The 23,966-nt window shown below is 36.6% G+C and overlaps 1 protein-coding gene across 2 annotated transcripts; it reads right to left on the bottom strand.

Annotated features, from left to right (window-relative positions):
• Positions 1-1,646: 1,646 nt before the first annotated feature.
• Positions 1,647-23,653, bottom strand: LOC124247163 (sestrin-1). 2 transcript variants are annotated; one of them, XM_046676247.1, is made up of 10 exons: positions 23,493-23,653; positions 16,146-16,211; positions 15,153-15,353; positions 14,302-14,484; positions 11,930-12,172; positions 8,618-8,765; positions 7,265-7,377; positions 4,950-5,140; positions 3,470-3,614; positions 1,647-2,841 (listed from the first exon to the last, which is right to left on the bottom strand). In XM_046676247.1, the coding sequence occupies exons 1-10, from the start codon at positions 23,592-23,594 to the stop codon at positions 2,755-2,757; spliced, it is 1,479 nt and encodes a 492-aa protein (XP_046532203.1). In that variant the 5' UTR covers positions 23,595-23,653; the 3' UTR covers positions 1,647-2,754. The 2 variants fall into 2 exon arrangements, with proteins under 2 accessions (XP_046532203.1, XP_046532204.1); XM_046676248.1 differs by lacking the exons at positions 16,146-16,211; positions 23,493-23,653 and adding an exon at positions 15,810-15,960.
• Positions 23,654-23,966: the final 313 nt, after the last annotated feature.

The following is a 23,966-nucleotide window of genomic DNA, read 5'->3' as shown; positions in this document are numbered from 1 at the left end:
TTCTCACAAAGGTATTTGGTCCTTATACTGTTGTTAACTCAGTGTCTCTAAAGGGAATGAGGACCTGGAGCGTCATTGGTGATGTCACTCCCCATCCGCCTGCCTTCTGCTATCCCTTGACATTCACTAGTCACAAATATGCCAATAAACTTCCACAATATTTTAATGATGGAAAACATGCTTATCCAACAAGTTTTATTTACCTACTTATCTACCAATGGTCTGTTATCAAAACTAATTTGAAATAGCTAAACCATTAGAATAAAAATCCCTTTGCTTTCAAATGAATTTTAAGTTAAAAATATCACCACCATTTATAGGAAGTTAAACTTAAATAACTGTAGTAAATACAGAAGTGTTTGGATTTAAGCTTATTCTTATAGCAAGAGATACTGAATTCAGTTTGGCCCTAGTAAAGAAGTTCCTCACATTTTACAAAAAACTCATATTTTAAAAACTGAGTCCTGGAAACCTCAGCAAGAAACCTATTCATGATTATTTAGGAAAAAACTTTCCTCTTGTTGGGGAGGGTTTTGATATTCCATAGAGTATTCTATTTTACCTTCCCCAATTATTTTGGAAACTATTAGTTTCAAAGATTATAGTAACATTAGAAATCCTGTGTTTAGTTTTGAGAAAACATTCTGAGTAACAGGAAGCACCTGTTAAATGCGAGGCATTGAAACATCAACTTTGTATCACATGCACGCTTTTATTACTTTAGGTATAAGCACACTTTTTTACTCATTAAAATTTTCATTTTGACTTGTGATTTCTAAGTGATTATAAGCTTCAATGGACTAAGATAATGCATTCAGTTGACCTTGTTTTGTGATCATCCTACTACTAATTAGAACCTCTAGTAGAAATTTTGTAGTTTCAAGGGAAGTGCAAAGAACAAAGAAAGAGCAGAAGCAGAAAGAGTAAAAATTTAACTATATTCAGTGCAACTTTACCAGCTAGGTTCACCTGTATCGCTATGGTGTGATAGCAGCAGACAGAAGCGGGCAAAGACATGATGCAAAGTCAATGGGTAGTACCATGTATAAGCTATTGTAAGCCCACTAGAAATGGACTTATCCATTTCTTTACAATTATCTTCAATATATTTTGTATTTAATCAATTTCTATCTATAGTGATAGTCTTTCTCACTAGGGTATATATCCTTAAAGGCAGGTACCCCCTCTCTTCAAAATTGTGCCTCCCCATCCATGCATTATAAATCTATAGGCACTAGATTGAGCTCAATAAATGTTTTGATGAGTAACAGAGTTATTACAACAGCTCTGATTAAATTTAGAGCTTTTTCTTGTTATTTGACAGTGTCATTTTTGTTCTATACTTGCTCCCTAGTAAGTCCTTATTGCTCATAATTCTTAATTCTATTTGAACTCTAAAACATCTCAGTTCAAAAGGGACAAGGCATGGGACCATATCAGTCATTTCCAAGATAAAAATAGTCCTAGATAAAATCAAGGTCCACTCTTCTTTGTATCCCTCAAAATGACTTTAAGAGTCTGCCATTTAATAGCAGTCTCTCATCTGATTGCAGCATTAAGTGTCAATCTACTTACATAATGAAAGTAAATAGAGGCTCAGAATTGTTACTTATTGTGAAGTCTTTTCATGAGATTGAGACAGCAAATAAAATTGGAGAAAAATTATTCTTTATTGAAAAATACCAGTAATACTGACAGACTTCAAAAGCAATTCACGCTTCCAGAATACAAAGTACTTAATACATTGTTTCAAACCTGTTTGCGTTTCAAAGTTAGCATTTTTGTAAATCAAATTTGATAACCTGACTAAGAATATTTTCCAGCTTTATTATTTAAGGAGCTGCACAACCTTTAAAGTGGGGACCATGAGGCGGGCAGGAGCAGAGGGGCAGAATGCACCTGGGACTGCGCAGCAGTCTACAGCAACATTTCCCACAACTTCACTGCTGGAAGCAAAAGTACTGCACAAGACAGCTGCCCTCCAGTGTCAGAGAATCTTGGGAGAAACAGCATATCCAAAGATGCCAGCTTTTCTTATAATTTACACACTTTCATTTAAGATTGCTTTTTGAAGAAAATCTTTAAGAATCCCAGTATAATTTAATGTCATCCAATAACTCTGAATTTACAAAAACTATAATGAAAGAAATGAATTGTTACCATCAAAATGGTCTTTGCCGAGCTGTGAGTAATAATTCTATGCTTTTTTAGATGCAAAAAAATTAACACATATGCAAGTTTAATTTGAAACCACACAAATTATGTATGTAGGCTCAGATAGTAGCAGTGTTCACTTTTATTACTAATAGCTTAACTGGAACAGCCACTCTATTCATTCCACCAGCAGGAATAGCAGCACCAAGATCTAAAATTCTTTATGTATAAAAGCTTACATCATTATCCAAGTCCCATTCTTTGCATGCTCCAATTCTTGTTATCTTACTTAACATAAAAGCAACAGGATTTGGAGAGTTACTATTTGCTGTATTAAAACAGTTATACAGCATCTTGTACTGTCAAAAAGCAAAATACTGTGAATGGCAGCCTGTCTTCACAGCTCTAAACTTGAAGCTGCCAAGCATTCACTGCTTGTGCCAGCAGTGGTATTTCCACAGTAAAATAGCAGAAACTAAAGGAATCATGGCACAATGGATTTCTGAATTCTTTTATCTACCATTGGTCCTGGGGCTTAGTACCTTCCCCTTGTAGACTATATCTGCTGATCATTCCATCATCTTTCGCGGAGGAAAGGCATCAGGTCATATAGCGGGTAATGGCTCTCAGAGCGTAAAGGAGTTCTGCTTGCATCCTAGCTTCTATAAGAAGCAGATTAACATGAACCTGAATATAAAACACAACATCATTTAGGTAGGGTTATAAGCATTCACAATCAGTTTTTCAGTGCATCAACAAGTACATTTTCTTTGTGCCAATGAATAAATTAGAAGTCTTGGGTTTTCTGATCAGAATATTAATTTCTCAAAACAAAAGCAATATGATGTTCTTTTTTGATAGATGTTTTGAGCTTATAGTTAATTATATCTCTTATTGGAGGTTTGTTATATTTCAGAAAATCTAGACATTGCTTTATTAGAATTCCAACTTCCTCTGCCAAATCATCATTCCATAACTTCTGTAAAGATGCAGCAAAGACCAGATCAGACATCTCTATTTATAAACAATAAAAGAGCTCTTGCAAAAGTCTTCTTTTTCCCAAGGGATGACAGCCATGTCAGCGCTTCTGAAGATGGGCCAGCCCACCTGTCCCCCATACCTGTCCCCTGTCTTTATTCTTTCACTCTAGGACCATAATGAAGTTCCCTTCCAAGGGGCACCTGAGACAGCTGTGCTGAAATAGTCTCTGGGTTGGTAGAAGTGATAGAAAGGGTTTGAGAGTCATTAGATTAGGCGAAGGAGAATAAGAATCATTGCTAAGTTAGAGCATAAACAAGCCACAATTGGTACATACCTTCTCAGAGTGCTTGAACTGCCTCCAGAAGCTATCATACATTCTTTTGGTAACCTTTTCAGGAGTGCAAACAACAGTTTTGATATAAACTTTAAAGCTACGATCCAATAGCTGGTTAATTTCACCATAGTCATAGTCATCATATCTGTTAAAAGACAGTGAGAATTATTATATTTTCAATGTATTGTCTGTTTTCATCTTATGAAAGTACAGACATCAATAGCAAATGCTGTATTCTTGTAGGCAGCTGTCCCCCCAAATAAGAGCTTTACAATGTTTACCTTGGGGATAGATGGGTGAGTATAAAGGGATAAGAAACAGAGAAGTTAGGGTGATGAACAGAAAATCTGCCAGTGCCCAAGCAACAGCATATATTTACACAATCATGAACAAGCAATCACACTGAGGAACAAATTCTGGAAACAGAGTTTACTAATATTGCTGGATTAATCAGACAATATTTATTATTGGTACTATATGATATATAAATTGTAATCTACTTGTGTAAATAAAAATAATTAGAATTATTTTTCTCATGTTTTCAGGAGTTTCTAGGGTCAGATGAGAAAAAAATGGGGGGCAAGAGAGCCCGTACCAGAGGAAAAGATGGTCTATAGATAGCCTCACAGTGTCTACACTTAGGAGAGGCTGTTCTTCTTTAAGCCAAGATGGTCAAAGGCACCAGAGTCTGCTCTGCCCCACTGGGTGACGGTTTCTAGAACACACAGGGACTGAAGTCTCCTATTCAGTTTTCAGTGGAAAAGGGAAAAAACTCTTGCAAAGCTGGTCCTAACCATTCAGGAGCTAACGTCACTATTCTGGCCAGTGATAAAATGAATAGCAAGAGAAAGCCTATCTTCACAGCTAAAATACTCAGAAAGCACTGTAGCGTGGAGTTTGTGTGCATATATTAGAATGTAGTATATAATGGCCACATTTCCTATATAACATAATAATGTGGCTGAATACTTAACAGTCAGGACATCAAAGTTTTGTATTAGGATGCGTATCATGGGAGTAGTGAATAGTTTCAGAAGGAGCTTGAGAACAGCCAGAGGGGCACTGTAAGATTACTAAGTTCCAAGAAGGTAGAAATATGAGTGTCAGGAGATAGAAGATGATACAAAGAGAATAAATATCAAAGATGTTCGGTGAAAAAATTTGCCTCTCTTCCTCTGTGCTCCAGGACCAGCCTCCTTGCCCTGCCTTTCCCTAGAGGCACGTGTCAGTTAACTCCTGTCAATGTCCCTAACTCTCCCTCCTGCCTAGCTAGGACAGAGGAAACAAACCAAGCTGCGATTAATCAGTTCTTTGAAGCACAAAAATAAGCTACTGGGGTGTGGATGGTTTTGAGTGTGTGTGTGTGTGTGTGTGTGTGTGTGTGTGTGTGTGTCTGTGTCTGTGTGCACGTGTTCCAAGTACCTGAACAGTTTAGCCCAAAGGAGAGCATCTCTTTATAAGCATAAGAAAACAGACTAACCTTATTCCAAACATGCAGTGAATATAGTTCCAAATGGCTCTTCGGAGCATTGAGGTATCAACATCTTTGTGCATTGCCATTGTATTATAAGTAAGATTGTAAGCAATGTGAAATTTTTCATCAATCAACTGTCCCACATCTGGATAAAGGCGATTTACCAAAGAATAACCATGGTCTTCCCAGCAATAGTCCTAAATCAGAGAATAGAACAAATGTGAATAATTAAAATGTGGCCAAGTACAGTTCTCTGTCTACTGCTCTGCAGTGTGGTGATATTACCGGCAGTTGGAATCCACTGCCTTTCTAGTACATCCATAGCTCCCAGCTTCACCTGCACTCCAGTCTGATGTTTCCAGTTTCTACACTGCAACATGCAAAAGGTTATGTTTTCTAACTCGGTGAATTTAAAAACCAACTGAATCTCTTCCAATTTTCAGCTTTCTCTCTCTGTCTCCTCACTCAGCCTCAAGAGGCAACCCATCTCCAGAGTCCTCTCTCCTTTTCCATCACTGCAGCCATTCAAATGGTCCTAAAATATCACTCATTCCTTTTCCTTTACCCCTCTTCTGACTCTCAGTCTGGAGACTCAGACTCTGAGTCTCCTAGTTAGTTTTCCTACATTAAATCTCCCTGCTTCTTTTCTTTCCACCTCAAACAAAACTTAATAAGCCCCACCTTCTATGTTGCTCCCATATTTATTTTCCTAAAATACCTCTTTGATATTATACCATCACTCTGGTCAAAACCTATAAACCTGACCAATCTTAAATTAATTTTCCACTAATCAGAAGTAGGAATCCTTTGCTTGAAGCTCTCAGCAGTTCTGCTGGGGTTTTTTATGATCTCTTTGCTCACTTAGATTGAGGGACAAAGCTCAGTTATTGCCTTCAGTCTCCTTTGTTTAGAATGCCTATATTTTTGGACCATTCAAATCTCTCAAATCCTAATCTCTTTCCATAAAATTTCCAGCCCACATGATCTCTTCAATTCTACTCTATTTTTCATGACACAATTTCACCATCAAGTAGAAATATTCTATAACTCTTCCTTGTGCCTAATTTTTGTCTCTTTAAACACTGTACTTCCTTGAGCAAAGAAACAAAATCTTACTGTTCTCAAATATTTTCATAATTCTGGTAAAATAGTTATTACTTAACACTGGCCCTTCACAATAATTGGGAAAGTTGGGAATATCAACTCATCTGAATTAAATATTTACCTATCTAAATTAAGTATTTATATAATAGATTAAGAAATACATTGAAACTATGGTATGTTTCTACTGATGGACTGGAAGCAGCTTTATGAAACTAGAGCACAGAATAGATAAATATTTGATGATTCTCAAGTTTTATTCTCGAACTAGAGGATGTAGCTGCTGTTGCTGCTGAGACGTGCGTGCGAAGCACTTAGCACAGTGCCTCCTGACAAGCAGAAACAGAAAAGGAGCCTGGCATCCCAGAGGGTCACCAGGTCCCTAAGTTTCCATGGACTCAGTATATGCAGAATTGTACTGGGGAAGTTTTACTGTGTATTTTAAAGTTAATGATTTGGAAGCTAAAGAAACAGAGTTTACCAAGAATAATTCTACTCCTTACATCACTAACTTTATTCACTCTAAGAGATAGGTGTTAAGTAATTTTGGAATAACATTTATTTAAGTGAATCCTCCCAAGGTTTAAATTTGAAACCCTCAAAAAGTCTCATAGCTTCAAATGACATTCAGTTCATATTTTAAAGGAAATTAAGGTTACTGTAATTGTCATGATTTATTTTCTATGGTATCTGTAAGAACTCACCCAAATTAAAAAGAAAAAAAATTTACTGTCCCTAAAAGTCCTAACTTAAGCACATCTTTCACCTCTGATTTTTCTCATCTTCTTTCCCTCCACCTCCAGACACACAATGCTTGAGATGCTGAGAACATTTCTCTTGTCACTCAGGCCTGGTGCATGGCAGGGCAGAAATCACCTCACTGTAACACTGGGGCTCAGGAGGAAAGGGGAAGAAAAGCCAATGCTATAAATGTTAGCTAGGTTCAAATACAACTATTATTTATTGTTTAGTTATATTATGAATTCTAAGTGAGTTTTTACGCATCATCTGGGAATCTAACCACTACTGTAATTTTGTTTTATGGATAAATGTGTTCTGAATTCTGAACTGATGAACTTTAACAATACAATAAATACACCTAAGGGAATTCCCTGTATATAGGAAAGTTACTTCCTTTTGCAACATTTTATAGTTCTCAAATCCAAGTTATTTTAAGTATTTCTAACCAATCATGTGCATACAACAGGTTGTGATTTTACCTGGACTCGAAATGTTGGAACGTGCATCCCATGTCTAGAGAAATCCTTATAACCATAACTGGTATCCTCAAAGTGACGAGATACATCTCTTGCTGGTGTAACTTCTTCATCATCTGAAACAATTAAGGAAAAAAAAAAGCCACTGTAAGCTTTGCAAAAACAGGATGCTAGTTAAAATTCATTTTACCTCTAACAAGTAAAAATAGGATAACCCTTTCTCTGACAGTGAGTGACCAATATCAACTGAAGTCTTAAAACTATAAAGAGAAATAGCTTACTTATCAGTAAATGGACTGTAGTAAAAGTAGATTCACTGTTCTACAAAAATACTTATGATTGAATTTTCTACGCTTTTCATTCCTTTCTTTCATAGACTTTCTCTCCCTGTGTCCCTACTCAAATTTAGAGATATTAGATTTTACTTAAAAGTATGTACTCAAAGAATGAACACCTTTTTGGATAATCTTTATGGTGATAACAAATCAGCTATGCTCTCAACTTTAGCACCTGTACTATTTTTTGGTTGAATATTAATATTATACAATCTATAATATCTCTCCAACAGCTCAAAGGTCCTAGAAACAGTTCAAGAATGGTGAATGAAGGAAAGAGGTTGTGTACATCATAATTTTTACAATGTCTTCTGCATACTCTAAGCCTTTTTGGATTATCTTCATGTTTAGGAGTTGATGAGATTATAGTTTCAAGTAAACAGAAACAAAAACTTTTCCTCAAGGAAAAACAAAGCTAACATCTAACCTCCTTTTATACAAATTGGGATTTTTCTTTGCTATTAAGAAATTTGGTGCTTTTTCTTTTCTCCCACTTTTATTGTCAGAATACATTTTGAGACACTTTATTAACTTTTTTCCTTTAAATTACCTGGTTTATATATTAAATCCTGTAGCCTTATGTAGATAAAGGCCAAATATAAAGGATTTAGGTTGTTGACAGTAGTCTAACAAATAGCTCCTTTTCACAAATCAGAATTTTAAAGCTGGAGGCAATCTCAGGGCTTTATGAATTCATTTTCCTCATTTTAAAGAAGAGAAAAAAAGGAGCACTCACATATTAAGTGGCTTATGTTCACAAAGCTTAACAGCAGTGATTTTAGTCCTAGAACACAAATCAAATGTCCTCCTTCTTAGTCTAGTACTATATTCACCATAACTTCCTTTTCTAGGTTGCCTGCTTTATTTATAAGTAGGAATAACTGTGCAATAGCCTGTCTAAAAGGAAAGAAATATTTGGATTAATGTAATAAAACTTTTATTTAAATTCTCTAAACAAAAAAGTTGGGCTTTTTTTGGTAAGCAATAGAAATTTTATCAACTATGTAATGGTTGCTTTTACCTGAAGAGAAGACAAACATGCTCTCTCTTTTTTCTATTTCAAATCGTGAAGCCATCTCTTCCTGACTTGCCTCTTCTTCATCTCGACATTCCTGTAACTGCCTCATCTTTTCCATAAGGGCTTCCACCTCAAAGAAGGAATCACTTACCTGAAGAAAAGATACAATTAATGTTACGTATGTCAGACATTGGATGAAATTTTTGAATTTTCTTTTATTAAGTCTGTCTTATAAGAATTTGGATGTTAACAGAATATAAGAAAAATAGATCTTATAATTTTAAAGTACATGAATGAATCAAAAACAAGTATTTTGGCCTATTACATATATAGATATGCAGGATTTTAAAACATAAGAAAAATTATTTTAAGAACACATTCTAATGTTATTACCTTAGAAAAGTAGTAATATCACTACTGTTAATGCTAAGTTTTAAAAATTTAACACTTATCAATTTAAAACAGAACTGAATAATTTAAAAGTAAACTTCTACTTGGCTCAATCAGTTAAACATATAAGATACAAAAAGTATAAGTGGTTTTGAATCAGCTGTGTACATTGGGCATATTATCAGCACGTCTGTACTCTTTTAAGTTATGGTAATCAGCTCTATTTATCCAATTTACCAATTAAGAATGAAACATGTCCTTATAGGGCTGGAGTTGTCCACCTGACCTCTGCAAATGGGGCTAGCAGCTGTCACTTGCTGGGATGACTACAGCAGTGACACATCTATAGTGACTGGTCTGAGACATGAGGGACAGCCAAGTGGTCCTAAACTAGCCAAACAATTTATACTTCTATACACTGCTGCATTCTTACTATGGAAAATGGATCAAATCCATGGAAATTATATCTTATAAAAGAGATACAGTAAGCAATCTTAAAATTTCAAATCTCAGTGTTTAAATACCAAACTAATGTTTCCCCCTTTATAATGTTCTTCCCCCTACTCTTCCACTCTTTTCCTGGCTTACACCTATTGGTTCTTCAGGTGTCAGATTACATGCTTCTCCTAACACCCACCCCCAACCTAGCCACCCTAATTATTCTTACACAGCACTCTGCTCTTTCCTTCAGAGCACCAGTCAGAGTCTATAATATTGTTATTGCATGATACTGGCTTAATGCCTGCCTCCTTCTGACCAAACCGTCACAAGGGCATGGGACCTGTCTGTTTAATTTGCTAGTACATATTCAGAGCCTAGCATAGTGCCTTGTACACAGTAGATATTCAGGAAATATTTGTTGTGGAATGATTGTCAGGATAATTCTATATTAAGAGACAAACGGTCTACACTACTTGTATTTTATATTTTCATATGATCCTAACAGTTATGCCAAAATACCCAATACTAAGGAGTTTCTCTCATAATTTTGTGACGCAAAGTGTTTCTGTGAGGTATTGAAGATTCTTGTGATGCAAGATCTCCATAATTATTCCTGAGACAGGATCAGTAGCCAAACAAATAAACAAAAAGGGCCGAAAAGGATTATGTTGCTTAAGAGAATGACCCAAGGTTTAAAAACTAAATAAATAAATAAATATCTGTCAACTCACATTATCCCTCATTATATTAATTTATCTATTTTGCTTACCCTTTTTCCTCTAAAATAAACAGCCCCAATTTTAAGTATTCTTAGGAAAGACAATTCTTGATAGATCACACTGAAATAAGAGGGAAAGGAAACAAACTGTATTTCTTTTGCCTCTTGAATAATCTGTTATAAAGTTGTTAGTAGTGTAAAAAAAAAAAAGAAGTGAAGGCATTTGATTTTACTATTAAAATATTAATATTGTATGAGGAAATTCTTTTTGGTTTGTTTTTTGCCATTTGTATCTGAAGAACTAAGTCAGATATCTGCTATGTATCCAAAGAATAAACTATATCAGCTCACTGTCAAGTGCCATGAGTGTGGGCTGTAAACCTAAAAGAGGCCAACTCAACACCTGGGAATAGGAAGCGTATCTACTAGAGAAACAAAAAATCTCTATTATTTCACTATTATCTCATTTAATAGAGGGATAACTAAAGACAATCAAGTACTTCTTCTTCAGCCTTATACTAAAACAAAGGTAGGGAAGGACAACAATCCAACTCCAAGCATCCTAGCAACTCATATACTCTCCCTTGGACCATCTCAGAACCCCTAAGCTTTGATAAATAATCAGTGGCCATATGCAGGCCTATAGCATGAATCCAGGTAGCTCAACAGAGGGTGAAAATGATGGTCTTGGGCCTTGTCAGCACAGCTTGGTGGTCAACCTTGGGAAAATGATTTCCATTCATGTGCTGATCTCACCATATGTAAATGCTACCTCTTATTTAGCACTTGATAAATGCCAAGCCCTGTACAGGGCCTTTCACATCTTTAGAGGCATTTCATTTACACCTCACAATAACCTTGCATTTGACCTTTATTTAGGCATGAAAGAATGGAGGCTCAGAGAGGTTAGATAACTTGCCCACAGTCAAATACATAAGTTAAAGGCAATTTAACCTGTCGAACTCTGTTTCAAAGGTATACAACTGACAAAATCTGTGCGAAGTAGAAGTTCTGTGCAAAGTTCAGAAGACTGTGATGTTGTTTCTGTGATTTCTCTTTGGAAACATAAAATAAACCCTTGTTCTTTAACTACAGCAAAAGAATGCGGAGGGAATTTTGACTCACTGTATACAGGAATTAAAATTTGCTCATAAAAAATTCAACTCGTTCTGATGTGTTTCAAAGTAATAGCAAAACTGAGAAAATATAAAAGCCAGAGAAGAGAAGGAATAGAGGTGAAAGCATTTCAATAAATTTACATTCACTTTTATATATATTTGTGCAAAGTTATACATAAAAAAAAACTGGAGAAATTTCCAGATCAAGGCTGATTAAATCTTCTAAAAGATAAACAATTAAGAAGTCACCTTGTTTCTTTTGTGCAAAAGGGAAGAAAAGGATGTGGTCAGCATCACAAAGTCTCTACCACCAAGTTGCACTGTTCTCAGTGCCATTTAGTAGCCACTCAATATTAGCTGGCTCTTATGAAGCTACATGCTGGTGGCTCTTGATGCTAAAATTACTCAAGTGCAACCTTCTAGAGGGTCGCATAATTTCTTATAATTTTGTATATCCCTTAGGACTAGATTAGTCCTAGGCATTTGGAGGCAGTCAATAAATACTTGCTGAATGAACAGGTATAGGGACCTAATAGCACTACGGATTTAATAAGGTGGATTTTCTAAGAAGCCAAATGAAAAAATAACATAACAGCAATTACTGTCATTAGTCTTATGACAATCCTGTAACAAATAACAGATACTTACTGAAACATTTCCTGCTGAGTTGACCTGCATCTCATCCACACTGTGATTGCCATTTGTAATGTCACAGATGCAGTAGTTACTAACAGAAGGAGGCCTGAACGTGTGGCCACCATCACAATGAATTTCTGGACTGATTCCACAGCCAAATGTGAATGAGGCAAGAGAATGATAGTGCGTGAGAAGAACCACTGCATGTACCAGTTCTGCAAGGGACCAGCTGTGCTCTTCAGCTTTTAAAAGTCCCTTAGGAAAAAAAAAAAAAGAACATTTTTATACTGGAGTATGGTGTTGGTGAAAGTATATAATTCATCTTGGTACTTAATTTATTGGAAACAACATTAGTCACTATATAAAAACTAGTGTAGAACCAGCCCTGATGGTCCAGTGGTTAAGATACAGCACTCCCACTGTTGTGGGCCGGGTTTGTTTCCCACTCGTGGAACCACATCACCTGTCTGTCAGTTGTCATACTGTGGCAGTGGTTCACACAGAGAAGTAAACTAAAAGGATACACAACCATGCATTGAAGCTTAAAAAAAAAAAAGAAAACTTAGTGTAAAATTACAATTTGAGACCTGTAGAAACCCGGAATTTGCTATTGTTTTTTTTAAAGATTTTTTTTCCTTTTTCTCCCAAAGCCCCCTGGTACATAGTTGTGTATCTTTTTTTAGTTGTGGGTCCTTTCAGTTGTGGCACGTGGGACACTGCCTCAGTGTGGCCTGATGAGCGATGCCATGTCCACGCCCAGGATTCAAACTGGTGAAACGCTGGGCCACCGAAGTGGAGTGTGCAAATTTAACCACTTGGCCATGGGGCAGCCCCTAATTTAATTTTTATGAATATCTATTCACAAGCAGACCTTAACATAATCTGATAATGACATATTCTTATTTTGATTTTCTGAAATTCCGATTTAAAAATGTAATAGAAAGCATTTTGCTTAAAAGCAGTTACCAATATTTTAGATGCTGGTTTATGAATGCATTAACTATGTTGTTAGTTCAAAGTCTCAAACCAAAGGTAATAAATATATTTAAAGTGGAAGCTACTGTATAAAATATGCCTGTGCTTTTCTTTATTATCAGGCCTCCTCAAAGAATTTTTAAGATAGTGGTTTGAACAACTTGACTCTGAAACTAAATCATGAAATTACATTTTAAATTCTTCAAATCTTACAAATCTATGTTCCTTCTGCTTCACTATTTTATAATCTTGTGTAAATTTTCATTACTAGACAATACAGACATTGCATTAATCATATTCAAATCTTATATCTCCTTGATGATAAGATGGGTCAATTATGTAACAATAGCTAAAATGTTCTACAAAATAGAAAGAGACCAAAAATATGTATTTTCAAGAATTTCTACTGCATGGTACATACTTTTAGAGAATGTCAATCTACTTTTATTATATTATCTTTACTAATAAATAGAACCAGAAGGAACTACTTTAAGATAGTGTTTTGAAAAGATATACAACAAGATGCCACTTTGCACCTATCAGAATGGCTAAAATCCAAAATACTGATAACACCAAATGCTGGCAAGGATGTGGAGCAACAGGAATGCTCATCAATAGCTGGTGGGAATACAAACTTGCACATCCACTTTGGAAGACAGTTTCACAATTTTTTATAAAGTAAACATAGGCTTACCCTACAATCCAGCAGTCACACTCCTAGTTTTTTACCCAACTGAGTTGAAAACATGTTCACCAAAAACCCTTCATATGAATGTTTATAGCAGCTTTATTCATAATTGCCCTAAACTGGAAGTAACCAAGATGTACTTCAATAGGTGAATGGATAAACAAACTGTGGTACATCCATACATTGGAGTATTATTCAGCAATAAAAAGAAAAGCTATCAAGTCATGATGAGGCATGGAGGAACCTTAAACGCATACTGATATGTAAAAGAAGCTAGTCTGAAAAGGCCATATTCTGGAAAAGGCAAAACTAGAGAGAGAGTAAAAATGATCAGTAGTTGTAGGGATTCAGGGGGAATGGGAGAGAGATGAAATAGGTGGAGCACAGGGGATTTTCAGAGCAGTGAAACTATTCTGTATGATACTGTAATGGTGGATACATGACATTATGCATTTGTCAAAAACCATAGAACTGTACAAAGAGTGAGCCCTATAGACTTTAGTTAATAGTAATATATCAATATTAATTCATCAATTACAGCAAATGCATCATACTAAATCTAGATGTTAATAAGATAAACTGTGTGTGGGGGGATGGGTTAAATATGGGAACTCTGTACTTGCTGTGCCATTTTTCTGCTGAACATAAAACTGCTCTAAAAAATAACGTCTATTAATTTTTTCTTTAAACAACGTCCTAGATATATTACTTCACTACTTACCTCAATGTGTTCTTTGGTAATAAGCCAAGGTCTATGGGCTAACACTTTATTAAGTTCTCCTAAATTCTGTAGTTTTTGAGGAGCATTCTCTAAACCATTAAGCCACTTGGGGTCCCCACCAACATGAAGGAAATCATTTACATGGAGGTTCACTAAGTAGGAGCACTGATGTCTTGCTGCAGCCTTAGGAGAGAACAAAAAGATTATTCTAACTATACATATTAAAATCTTGAACAACTACAAATTCTTTTTCTTTACAATTTGTAAAACAACTAAGTTTTCGATTAGTATGTTTTCAAATTTTCCATAAACTACAGAAATGAAGTTTTCATAAACATTTAAAAAATCCACATACACCATAGAAAGCACTCAGAAATAGTCCAGGAACAAACAAAATATCTGGTAAAAATATTTGGGCTTTAGAAATTTACAAATTTTATTTATATACCAACTTTCAGAACCTTAGATTAAGAACAAACTCAAAGTGCCAACAATAAAATAATGGAATATTATTTACAAACTCAACAGGAGTAGCACCACTTATGTCAATATAAACTATCTGTAATAGTGAAATAGATCTTGTGTTCTACTTTATTCTCTTATTTAATGGAAAATGGTTCTCAACAGTGGATAAATACATGTTTCTTTTTCTGTTATACTTGAGCACATACTTTAGAAAGGAAAAACGGATACTACCTAATAGGAATCCAGCTAGAAGTCAGAATATAAGTATTTATCCCTGTGTTTAAAGCATTAACCATCTCTTAAAAAGATCAATAAAGAATTTTTCACTGACTGTTTACAAACCATTATTCACTGAATAAAGAGTTTTCCACTGAATGTTTACAAACCATTATTCCGATGTAGTGCCGAAAATGTAGGGGTAAAGGACCATCCATCTGCAGTAGATAGTGTTGAGTTTTTAAGAAACTTTCTAAATATTGTGGGTGAAAAACCATCACTAATGTAATGTTATCCAGACGACCCAAAGCAGCAAAAGAATCTGCAAATAAAGCATGCATCTGTGTGTCTTCACTCCCTACTTGGAGAATCTGTGAAAAGAGAGGAAAACCATGGTTACATAAATTGTAAATCAGTGTTAAAGAAAGAAAATCTGCATATACTGCCTTCTAAGTGTCATCTAGAAGCAAATTAAATTTGGCTTAAGAGAGAGAGGTTATAATTCTACAAATTTAACTCAACTGGGAGCAAGATAGAATAAACAGTCACATATTATGTAGAAGGGGATAAACAACAAAGGCCGATCATTAAAGGCTATCTAGATAGGCTGCTTGCAGAACTTGGCCAGAATCCAGATAAAGAACCAGATTTAGATTATCAAACTTGCAGAGCTTGCAAACAGACACTAAAGGTTTTCCTTATAATAACGCCTACTCTCACTCAATTTAAGGAGAACCAAAATTAACTAAGAACAAACAATCCCTGTGAAAACAAAGCATAGGAGCTTTTACATATTGAGAATTAAAGATCCTATCTAGGATTCATACCAGCCTGTGGAGATGGTCAAGGCCAAGTAACTCAGCTTATGGGCCCACCTAAACAACATCTAAATATAAGCAGAGGCAGTATCATTGGTCAAAAAGGTCTTGCCTTTCCTTGATTAAATATGGGTGTTAGAAAAACATCATGAAATACTAGAAATCAACATGACTACAACAGCTTTCTAATCCCACAGATTCACTGCCAAAGCACGATGATTAACTCTGATCAACTCTTTGTAAAACGTGTTGTTGACCAACAGTTGTTCAGATGCTAAAATGTGGGTCATGAAAGTTTTTCCTTAAAAGCAGACAGTTCACTGTGTACTTTCACAAACAACATACCTCCTTTTCTGGGATGAATCTACTTGGTCCATGTCCTAGTGTTCGAGGAATTCTAATTCCAAGTTCCTAGAAAAGAAAATTATACCATCTCAGGCCTCCAGCAGTAAACAACATGAGCTGAGGCTACAGGAATAAAAGGAAAAAACAACCAGTTGAACAGAGACAGGCTTGTTTTGGGATTTGTTTTCATGGCCATATATATACATACCAGTCCCTCTGTTTGCATGGCATAGCTGACAACAGCTTATAATACAACTCTGACTAAAAACACTAAAACCTGCTTCACTAAAACCAGAGTTTTGCATAAAGTACTTGGCAGAAAGTCAAGAACAGAAAGTTCAGCACATAGCAGCCAATCCTGTGGACTGATAGTGATACAAAATAAGGCCAATGTGTTTGTATATCCAAAACCCAACCAACCAAAATATCATCCCTGTATCTTGTCAGGAAAGGAAAAAGCAGTAACTCTACCTAGACGTCTTAAACTGAAAGAAGTGTAACTATTATTACATTGATAATAACACTTTACAATAAGAATAGAAATACGAAAAATAAAAAGTAGTTATTTAAATCCACAAAAGACAAAGTACTGCAGGGCATGTTTTCTCTTTGGTTGAGTAAAATAGTTTTAGAGAAATTAATTTTGTTTGTGAGTTTGCCTTAAATTTTTTATTTATAGAATGTCATCACCCTTGCTTATACTATATTTAAGACAAGCTCAAGTAATTGAGAAATAAATGGTTTTTTTGTCTTTTGACATAGTGAATCTAGAATCCTGTACCTGAAATCTAGACTCCTATACCTTATTGTGACAGTGTAGTATGATTAACAAAAACTGACAATCTACTGTTAAGACTTCCATTTTTTCCCCAATACAGTGTACTTATAGAAACAAAACCAAGTAATATAGTTCAATCTTATTTTGTTTTTTTGTGAGGAAGACTGGCCCTAAGTTAACATCTGTTGCTGATCTTCCTTTTTTTTTTTGGCTTGAGGAAGACTGTCACTGAGCTAACATCTGTGCCAATCTTCCTCTACTTTAAGGCGGATGCTGCCCCAGCATGGCCTGATGAGTGGTGCTAGGTCTGTGCCTGGGATCTGAACCTGCGAACCCTGGGCCACCAAAGCAGAATATGCAAAACTCAACCACTACGCCACTGGGCTGGCCCCTCAATCTTATTTTATTTTTTGAGGCTCATGTCCTATCAATCTAATCTCTAAAACAACAACAACAAAAACTTCTTAGAGTTTACACAACTAAAGATTAACCCTTACTCACATAATTACATATGAATATTATTTCCACCCTCTCCCTTCTGCTTCCAAAACTCCTTCATGATATAAACAATATGCTTTTCTTTTAAAGAAAAAAAAGGCAGGGGGCAGACAGAGACGGACATGTGGCAACAATTCAAGAAATCTGATCCAAGCAAATGAAAACCTTTTGAGCAGAATGGATTTTTAAAAATTAAGCAGGCAGGACAAAATTGAAGAGAATCTTTATTAGGAGAATTCAAGATTTAGATTCAACGTAGACTTTATCTGCCAACTGAATCTATAAAATAATATACACAGCCATGTGTTGCTTAACGATGGGGATACATTCTGAGAAATGTGTAGTTAGGCGATTTTGTTGTGCGAACATCACTGAGTGTGCTTAGACAAACCTAGATGGTGTAGCCTACTACACACCTCAGCTATATAGTACTAATCTTATGGGACCACCATCATATATGCAGTCTGTCATCAACTGAAACACTGCTATGGAGCACATGACTGTATATTATATAATTCAAACAATCTCATACTGGAGGTCAGTGATTTCTTACTCTGGTTATCCCATATTTATACTGAAGATAGTAATGTTCTAACAACTATACCCTTCATTAGAGGAGGCACTCAATTCACTGGTCTGGCCATGTACAGTGTCTCAATTTCAATATCCTATAATAAATCCAAGGGAAAAACCACATTCTTGCTACTTGATACATTATCTTGGCACAAAAAGTAGCCATTTATAAAAATGATTCTATTAACCTTTCTAACTCCTGAATTTCTGATCCAATTAGATACAGTTCAAACAAAATATACTAGGCAAAACTTTGAGGCTAAAAATCAATATTTACCCTTTTTCATTTCTTTATTATCTTATTTAAACAAAATGCATTTTAGGAAAATACCCATTTCAAGGGTGTGTTATTCATTTTATAACTAAGAGACACTACCCTTGGGACTTCAGTATATAAAAAGGTGGCATTTCAAATGGGGGAGAAATGGATTATTCAACAAATGATCTTGGGACACATGGATAACCACTCAGAAAAAAGTGAAGTTGGAGCTCTAAATCATACTTTATTCCACAATAAATCAGAGTTAAGTGTAAAAAAACAAAAACAAAAAAACATTACAGTACTAGAAGAAAACACTCATGGAATGGAGTAGGCCTAAGAATGCTACAAAACCCAGAAGTCATAAAATGTAAGATTGACAAATTTGATGACATAAAAAGAAAGACTTTCACATGGGAAAAATAAACAAAGTCAAAAGCAAACAAAACTGGGGAATATATTTGCAATTCATATAACAAAAGGGCTAAATTTCTTTAATACATAAAGACTCCTACAAATCAATAAGAAAATCCCAATGACCAGATAGAAAAATAAACAAAAGACAAGAACAGTTCAAAGAAAAGGAATTACAAATGGTTGAAAAAATGATCAACCCTCACCAATAAAACAACTGCAAGTTAATTACACTGAGATGCCATTTTTCACCTAAAAGATTGCTTAAGATAACAGGCTGTGTTAGAGACGGGGTGGAGAAACAGTCATTCATTGTTTATACATTTCTGAAGGAGTGTTTTGAAGTGTGAGGAAAAAAGATCAAGAAATATGTAAGGAGTATACATTACTACAACCTCTAAGGAGGGCAATTTGCAATACTGATCAAAATTAAAAAGTCACATACCCTTTGAATCAACAATTCCATCCTAAATGTTAACCTGTAGTCACATTTGTGAAATGTCATATGTAAACCATTGTTTCTAGTAGTACAAAATATAAAACAACCTAAGTGCTCATCAACAGAGGACTGTTTCAATAAAGTTTAGTACATCATAGACTAGAATAGCACGCAGTCTTTACAAAGAATGAAGCAATTCCATATGCGTTGGCTTTAAAAGATCTCTAAGATATATTATGGGGGGAAAACAAAAGTGCATAATATGTATAATTATGTTACTATTTGTAAGGAAAGCGGGAAAAAAACTTAGCAATTCCACTTCTAGGACTGTATCCTACAAATACATTAGCAGTATGTGGGTGTTAAACACACACACAGATACACATATAAATGAGACCAGACTGATAGCACATGGGCCTCAAAACAAAAAGGCTGAATTATATTTTTTTGGTTTTGTTTCTATACCAAATATACGGTTTATATACCAAACGATTATAAAACAATATTTTTATAATTCCAAGAAAGTGGCTAGAAATATTTCAGAAATGGAGTATTTTCCTATAGGTATGGCAAGGGTCTTTCCCAATGGTCCTATGTAATTCTCAAGTCTTTATAAGTCCATCCCTACAGCCAAATTTAGTGGCCATATTGATATCACTGTCTCCCCTTTTCCTTGCCTTCAATGGACAAATCCTTCCTTCCCAGTTCCATTAGAAATAGATTCTTTTAGAGTGAAAAACTATGCCTTTTAAAACAGGATGTTAAGAAAAACCAAACATTCTTGGAAATAGATCATAGACCCATTATGCTAATAACCCTTTAGTGTTAAGATCACATTCATTCCTTGATGAGGTACCAGTCTTGCAAGAAAGCTAGAGACAGAATAGAAAAACTGAAGAGAGGAAAGGAGTCTCTGACAGTCAAGACTCCAATTTCATTATTTTACATAAGGTTAGTTCTAAGTAAAATAGAGTTTTGCCAAGCTCATGCTTGGACTACCAGGGTCAATTTCCTACTAAGTTGAAGAGGTTGTGAGATGTTTGTGCCATTCCATAAAAGCAGAAAGGGAAATGGTAGGAGGGGAAAGAGAGGAAGAGAAAGAAAAGATGTGGGGAGGGGTGGAAGACTGATAGATTTTTAAAAATCAAGTCTTTCCCAAACAGAAAGGGTTGATCAAGACTGACAGAATGGGAAATATAGTTACTGCTGTTCTAGACTCACACCAACTAATTCTCCTTTATTTGGAGGCTAGACTCAAAAGATGTCCTTGGTTCTCTTTCTTAGTTAATAGACTAGGTACATGAGAAAGATACAAGAACATGACATGATCTTTTCTACTTAATCTTATGCCCAAGAGAAGACAAAGGGTTGATCTAGGGTGCTCTTGATGAGCTCTGAGATTGCATCCCAACTGATCCTAGTCCCGATACTGGCAGGACGCAGATCACTGATTCCACCTAGCCTCTCACTGCAAATTGAGCTCTAACTTCTGGGAAAAGTAAACAGGTGACAATTACCTTGAAAAGAGCAGGAAGTCTGGTTCTGGAGCTGGTGTCTTTAATTATTACTCTTTTGAGCCTCTTTGAGAGTTTCTGTAACTTAAAGGTCCTTTTAGATACTACTGTCATTATACAATAGTATTCTTGGTTTCTAAAAAGTTTAAAGTTTGAGTTTTTTGGAAAAAACTCACTTCTGAAACACTTCTTTTCCTAGGCACAGGATAAATTAGCTCTACCCTATTTCCTAGCAGATGTTGATAAAAAAAAAAAGGCACCCCAGGTCTTCAGTGGGGTGATCATAAGCCAAACTATGTGCATGTCATAACTTCCTAAAGGTTACTTCAACTATGCCTTCGTCTGTAAGAAACTGAATTACAGACTTTAAACAAATTTGGCCAATGCAGATTCTAGAACTGCCAACAGCAAATGGCCTTGTTGAAAAGCAGATGTAGATGCTAATCACAGAACAAACCTCACAGGCTCTTGGCGAAAGTGTGGCTGGAAAAACTAACATAGAATCTAACATTCCTCTCAACAATCCTCCTAATCAGCATCTTCCAAAGAGATAGCAACAGCCTCTGCCATCACAACACTGATGCAAATCTCTGACATAATATCTATTTCTTCATTAGTATATACTACTAATTGTCACAGTATGAAAATTCTCAGCGAATGTTAACAATACCACAGAAAGACTATATATGTATTGTATCACAGTGCTTGTGTACTGAAAGTACTGGTCTAATCAGATTTTTCAAATTTGTTAAAGATACATTTATGAATCTATGTAAGCAGAAAGAATGAACAATTTGCCACAAATGCAAGATGAAAGCATTTGTTGGCTTATGGTGTCTACTTACCTGCAAAACTATTTGAAAAGTAAGTATCAAATCATTTGAATCATTTTATTTTTCTCATTGCACTTGGTGCATTTTTAAACTGTGTAGATGTTTTAAAACCAATAACATAACACTAATATTAATTTTTATTAAAAAATTACAAAGGCAGTATGTGCTTTTGGAAACACATTTCAACAAGGCAAAGATATACTGTGTAAAAAGTGGAAGTTCCCATCCCACTCTCTCTTTAGAATTATTGCCTACAGCCGAGTGCTAGCCTTTTGACGTTCAAAAATTTTAAATATAAATGAAGAAATCTAGAAGTGTTATAAAGAAATATTCCAATTCTAACAAAATGTACCAGTTTCTTTTAAAATTATCATTAACTATACTACGGAATTTAGAAATATTGAAAGTTCAGGTACCTCTTTCTCCACTATCTATGAATACTTCTATGTTCTTTTATGAACTATATTCTAAAAAAATAAAAACTGACTTCAAAGTACTGGATTTGTAAGGCTGACTTAGGCCATATGTGTGCCCTATACTGTAGTCAAGAGTTCCATTCCTGGAAAGTGTTTAGTTTAAAAGCATTGTGGAAGTTTGTTATTTGAAAGAGTTGTGTTATTAATACTTTTCTATGGTGAATAGTTTCCCTAAGAAGCACTACTTTCTAAATTATCTTCCCACATGTTGGGAGTGTTAAAAATGGAATACAACTATACAAAGCATCCTGAACACAATCACATAGGCACTGTAATCAATGTGCAAGCTAAAATGTATCTCCTTACCTTCCAGTTTACATGGTTATATTTAGAGATTCTAGATCTGGGCAAGAACCAGGATTCTGCACAAGAATACCACCAGAAATAACAGATCTATTCAAGCACAATGATTGAGGCTCACTTCTACTCAAAATGAGAAAAGATCTGTTATGGCCTGCAAGCACAAACTATAAATGCTATTGCAACACTTTTACACCGTTTTCTTTCTTTGGCAAAGATTCCGAAGCAACAGTTATAAGAATTTTTTTTAAGGTGGTTTATTATCTGTAAACAAGAAGCATATTATGTATCCATGAATGCTAAAATCTAGAAAAAGTATTTAGTGTTCCACACCCTTCATGAGAAACTGTCTTAAGTTTATGTGAATATCTGTAGTTTACTCATAATGTAGACTCCATTTACAAAAAATATAAATACTAAAATTGAGTCATTTTAGTGGGCAATACCGCAGAGAAATTACTTCGTATTTAGACTTCTTGAACTAAGGCAATACTTACAGCATTCTGATTTCTATTCAAATTTTAATTACTATTTCTCTTTCTCCCTTGTCACCTTTTGAAAGAAAGCCTTTCAAAGTTTCACATTTTAGTCAAAATTATATTAGTAACTTTTGAATGGTGCCCTATTTGCAACCACTTAGGAAAAATACAAAATGTTACAATTAAATAGGTCTTTCTGAAAGCTAATTCAGACACAAAAGGGATGGTTTAATAAACAAGAGTAAACGCTGTGCATAACGTCATGCAGCTGGCAGAATAGACTTATTTTAGGCAGCAACATTTTTTAACTGCCTCGAATGTACTTTTTCCTTTTTCTTTCTTTTTTCTAAGTAGGCGGCAAAGGCGGTGAGGGTCACTGAGTCCTGGAGTCTGTTCTGACGAGGCGCTGCGGGGACAACCCACAGGCTGCGCTCCCGCGGGGCCGCAGCTTTGTTCGGGTCGGGCTTGCGGAGGCTTGCACAGACTCCGGCTTTCCGTCTGCAGACTCCCATTTAAAGGACCGAGACGGCCGTGTCTGCCAGCCTCAGCCTCGCTTGCCCGGGGCCGACTCCCGCTGGAAAACGTGCCCCCACCCCCACCGGCCGCCCCCTCAGCTCGAGGCGAGCGCGGGCCGGCCCCCGCGCCCCTGCCGGCCGGCTGCTCCGGGGGCGCCCTCCAGGGAGCGTCCTCCGAGGCTGTGAGGGTGCGAAGGCGGGGAAGCGACCCAACCTCCGTGCAGCCCCGGCAGCTCAGCTGGGTACGCGCCCGCCCCTCGCCCAGGTACCTCGTTCGGGCCGCCGCCCCCGCCACACTGCTTGCAGCCCAGCAGCTCCGAGACGGCCAGCGAGGCCGTGTACGCCTCGTTCGCGGCGGTGGCCAGGCGCATGTCGGCGCGGGGACGTCTGCGGTCGCGGACACCAGCGCTGGCCGGCCGGCCGGGCTCTGGGCTGCAGCGCCTCAGTCAGCAAGGACCGCGGGGGCGGTGCGGCGGGGCGCGGGGTTGGGCGGGGCGGCGCCAACAAACAAGCCGCGCGGCCCCGCCCCCGCCGTCACTCCGCCGGCTCAGCGGCCGCGCGCACCAATGCGGATTCGCGGATTCGCGGATTCGCGGAGCCCCGCCTCCTGGTGCGGAGGGGCGGGCGTTGGTGGGCGGTCTGACCGGCCCGGCGAAAAACAACCTCTAGGGGCCGAGTTCCCCCTAGGGACTAATTTTCGGGTCCGGACAGAGTTGGGTCGGCCGAGTTCGGTTGTCCGGGAG

The sequence above is a fragment of the Equus quagga genome, chromosome 11 (genome assembly GCF_021613505.1).
Source record: "Equus quagga isolate Etosha38 chromosome 11, UCLA_HA_Equagga_1.0, whole genome shotgun sequence".
Taxonomy (NCBI): domain Eukaryota; kingdom Metazoa; phylum Chordata; class Mammalia; order Perissodactyla; family Equidae; genus Equus; species Equus quagga.
Note: the sequence above shows the minus strand (reverse complement) of the source record. Positions and strands in the feature narration are given on the sequence as shown.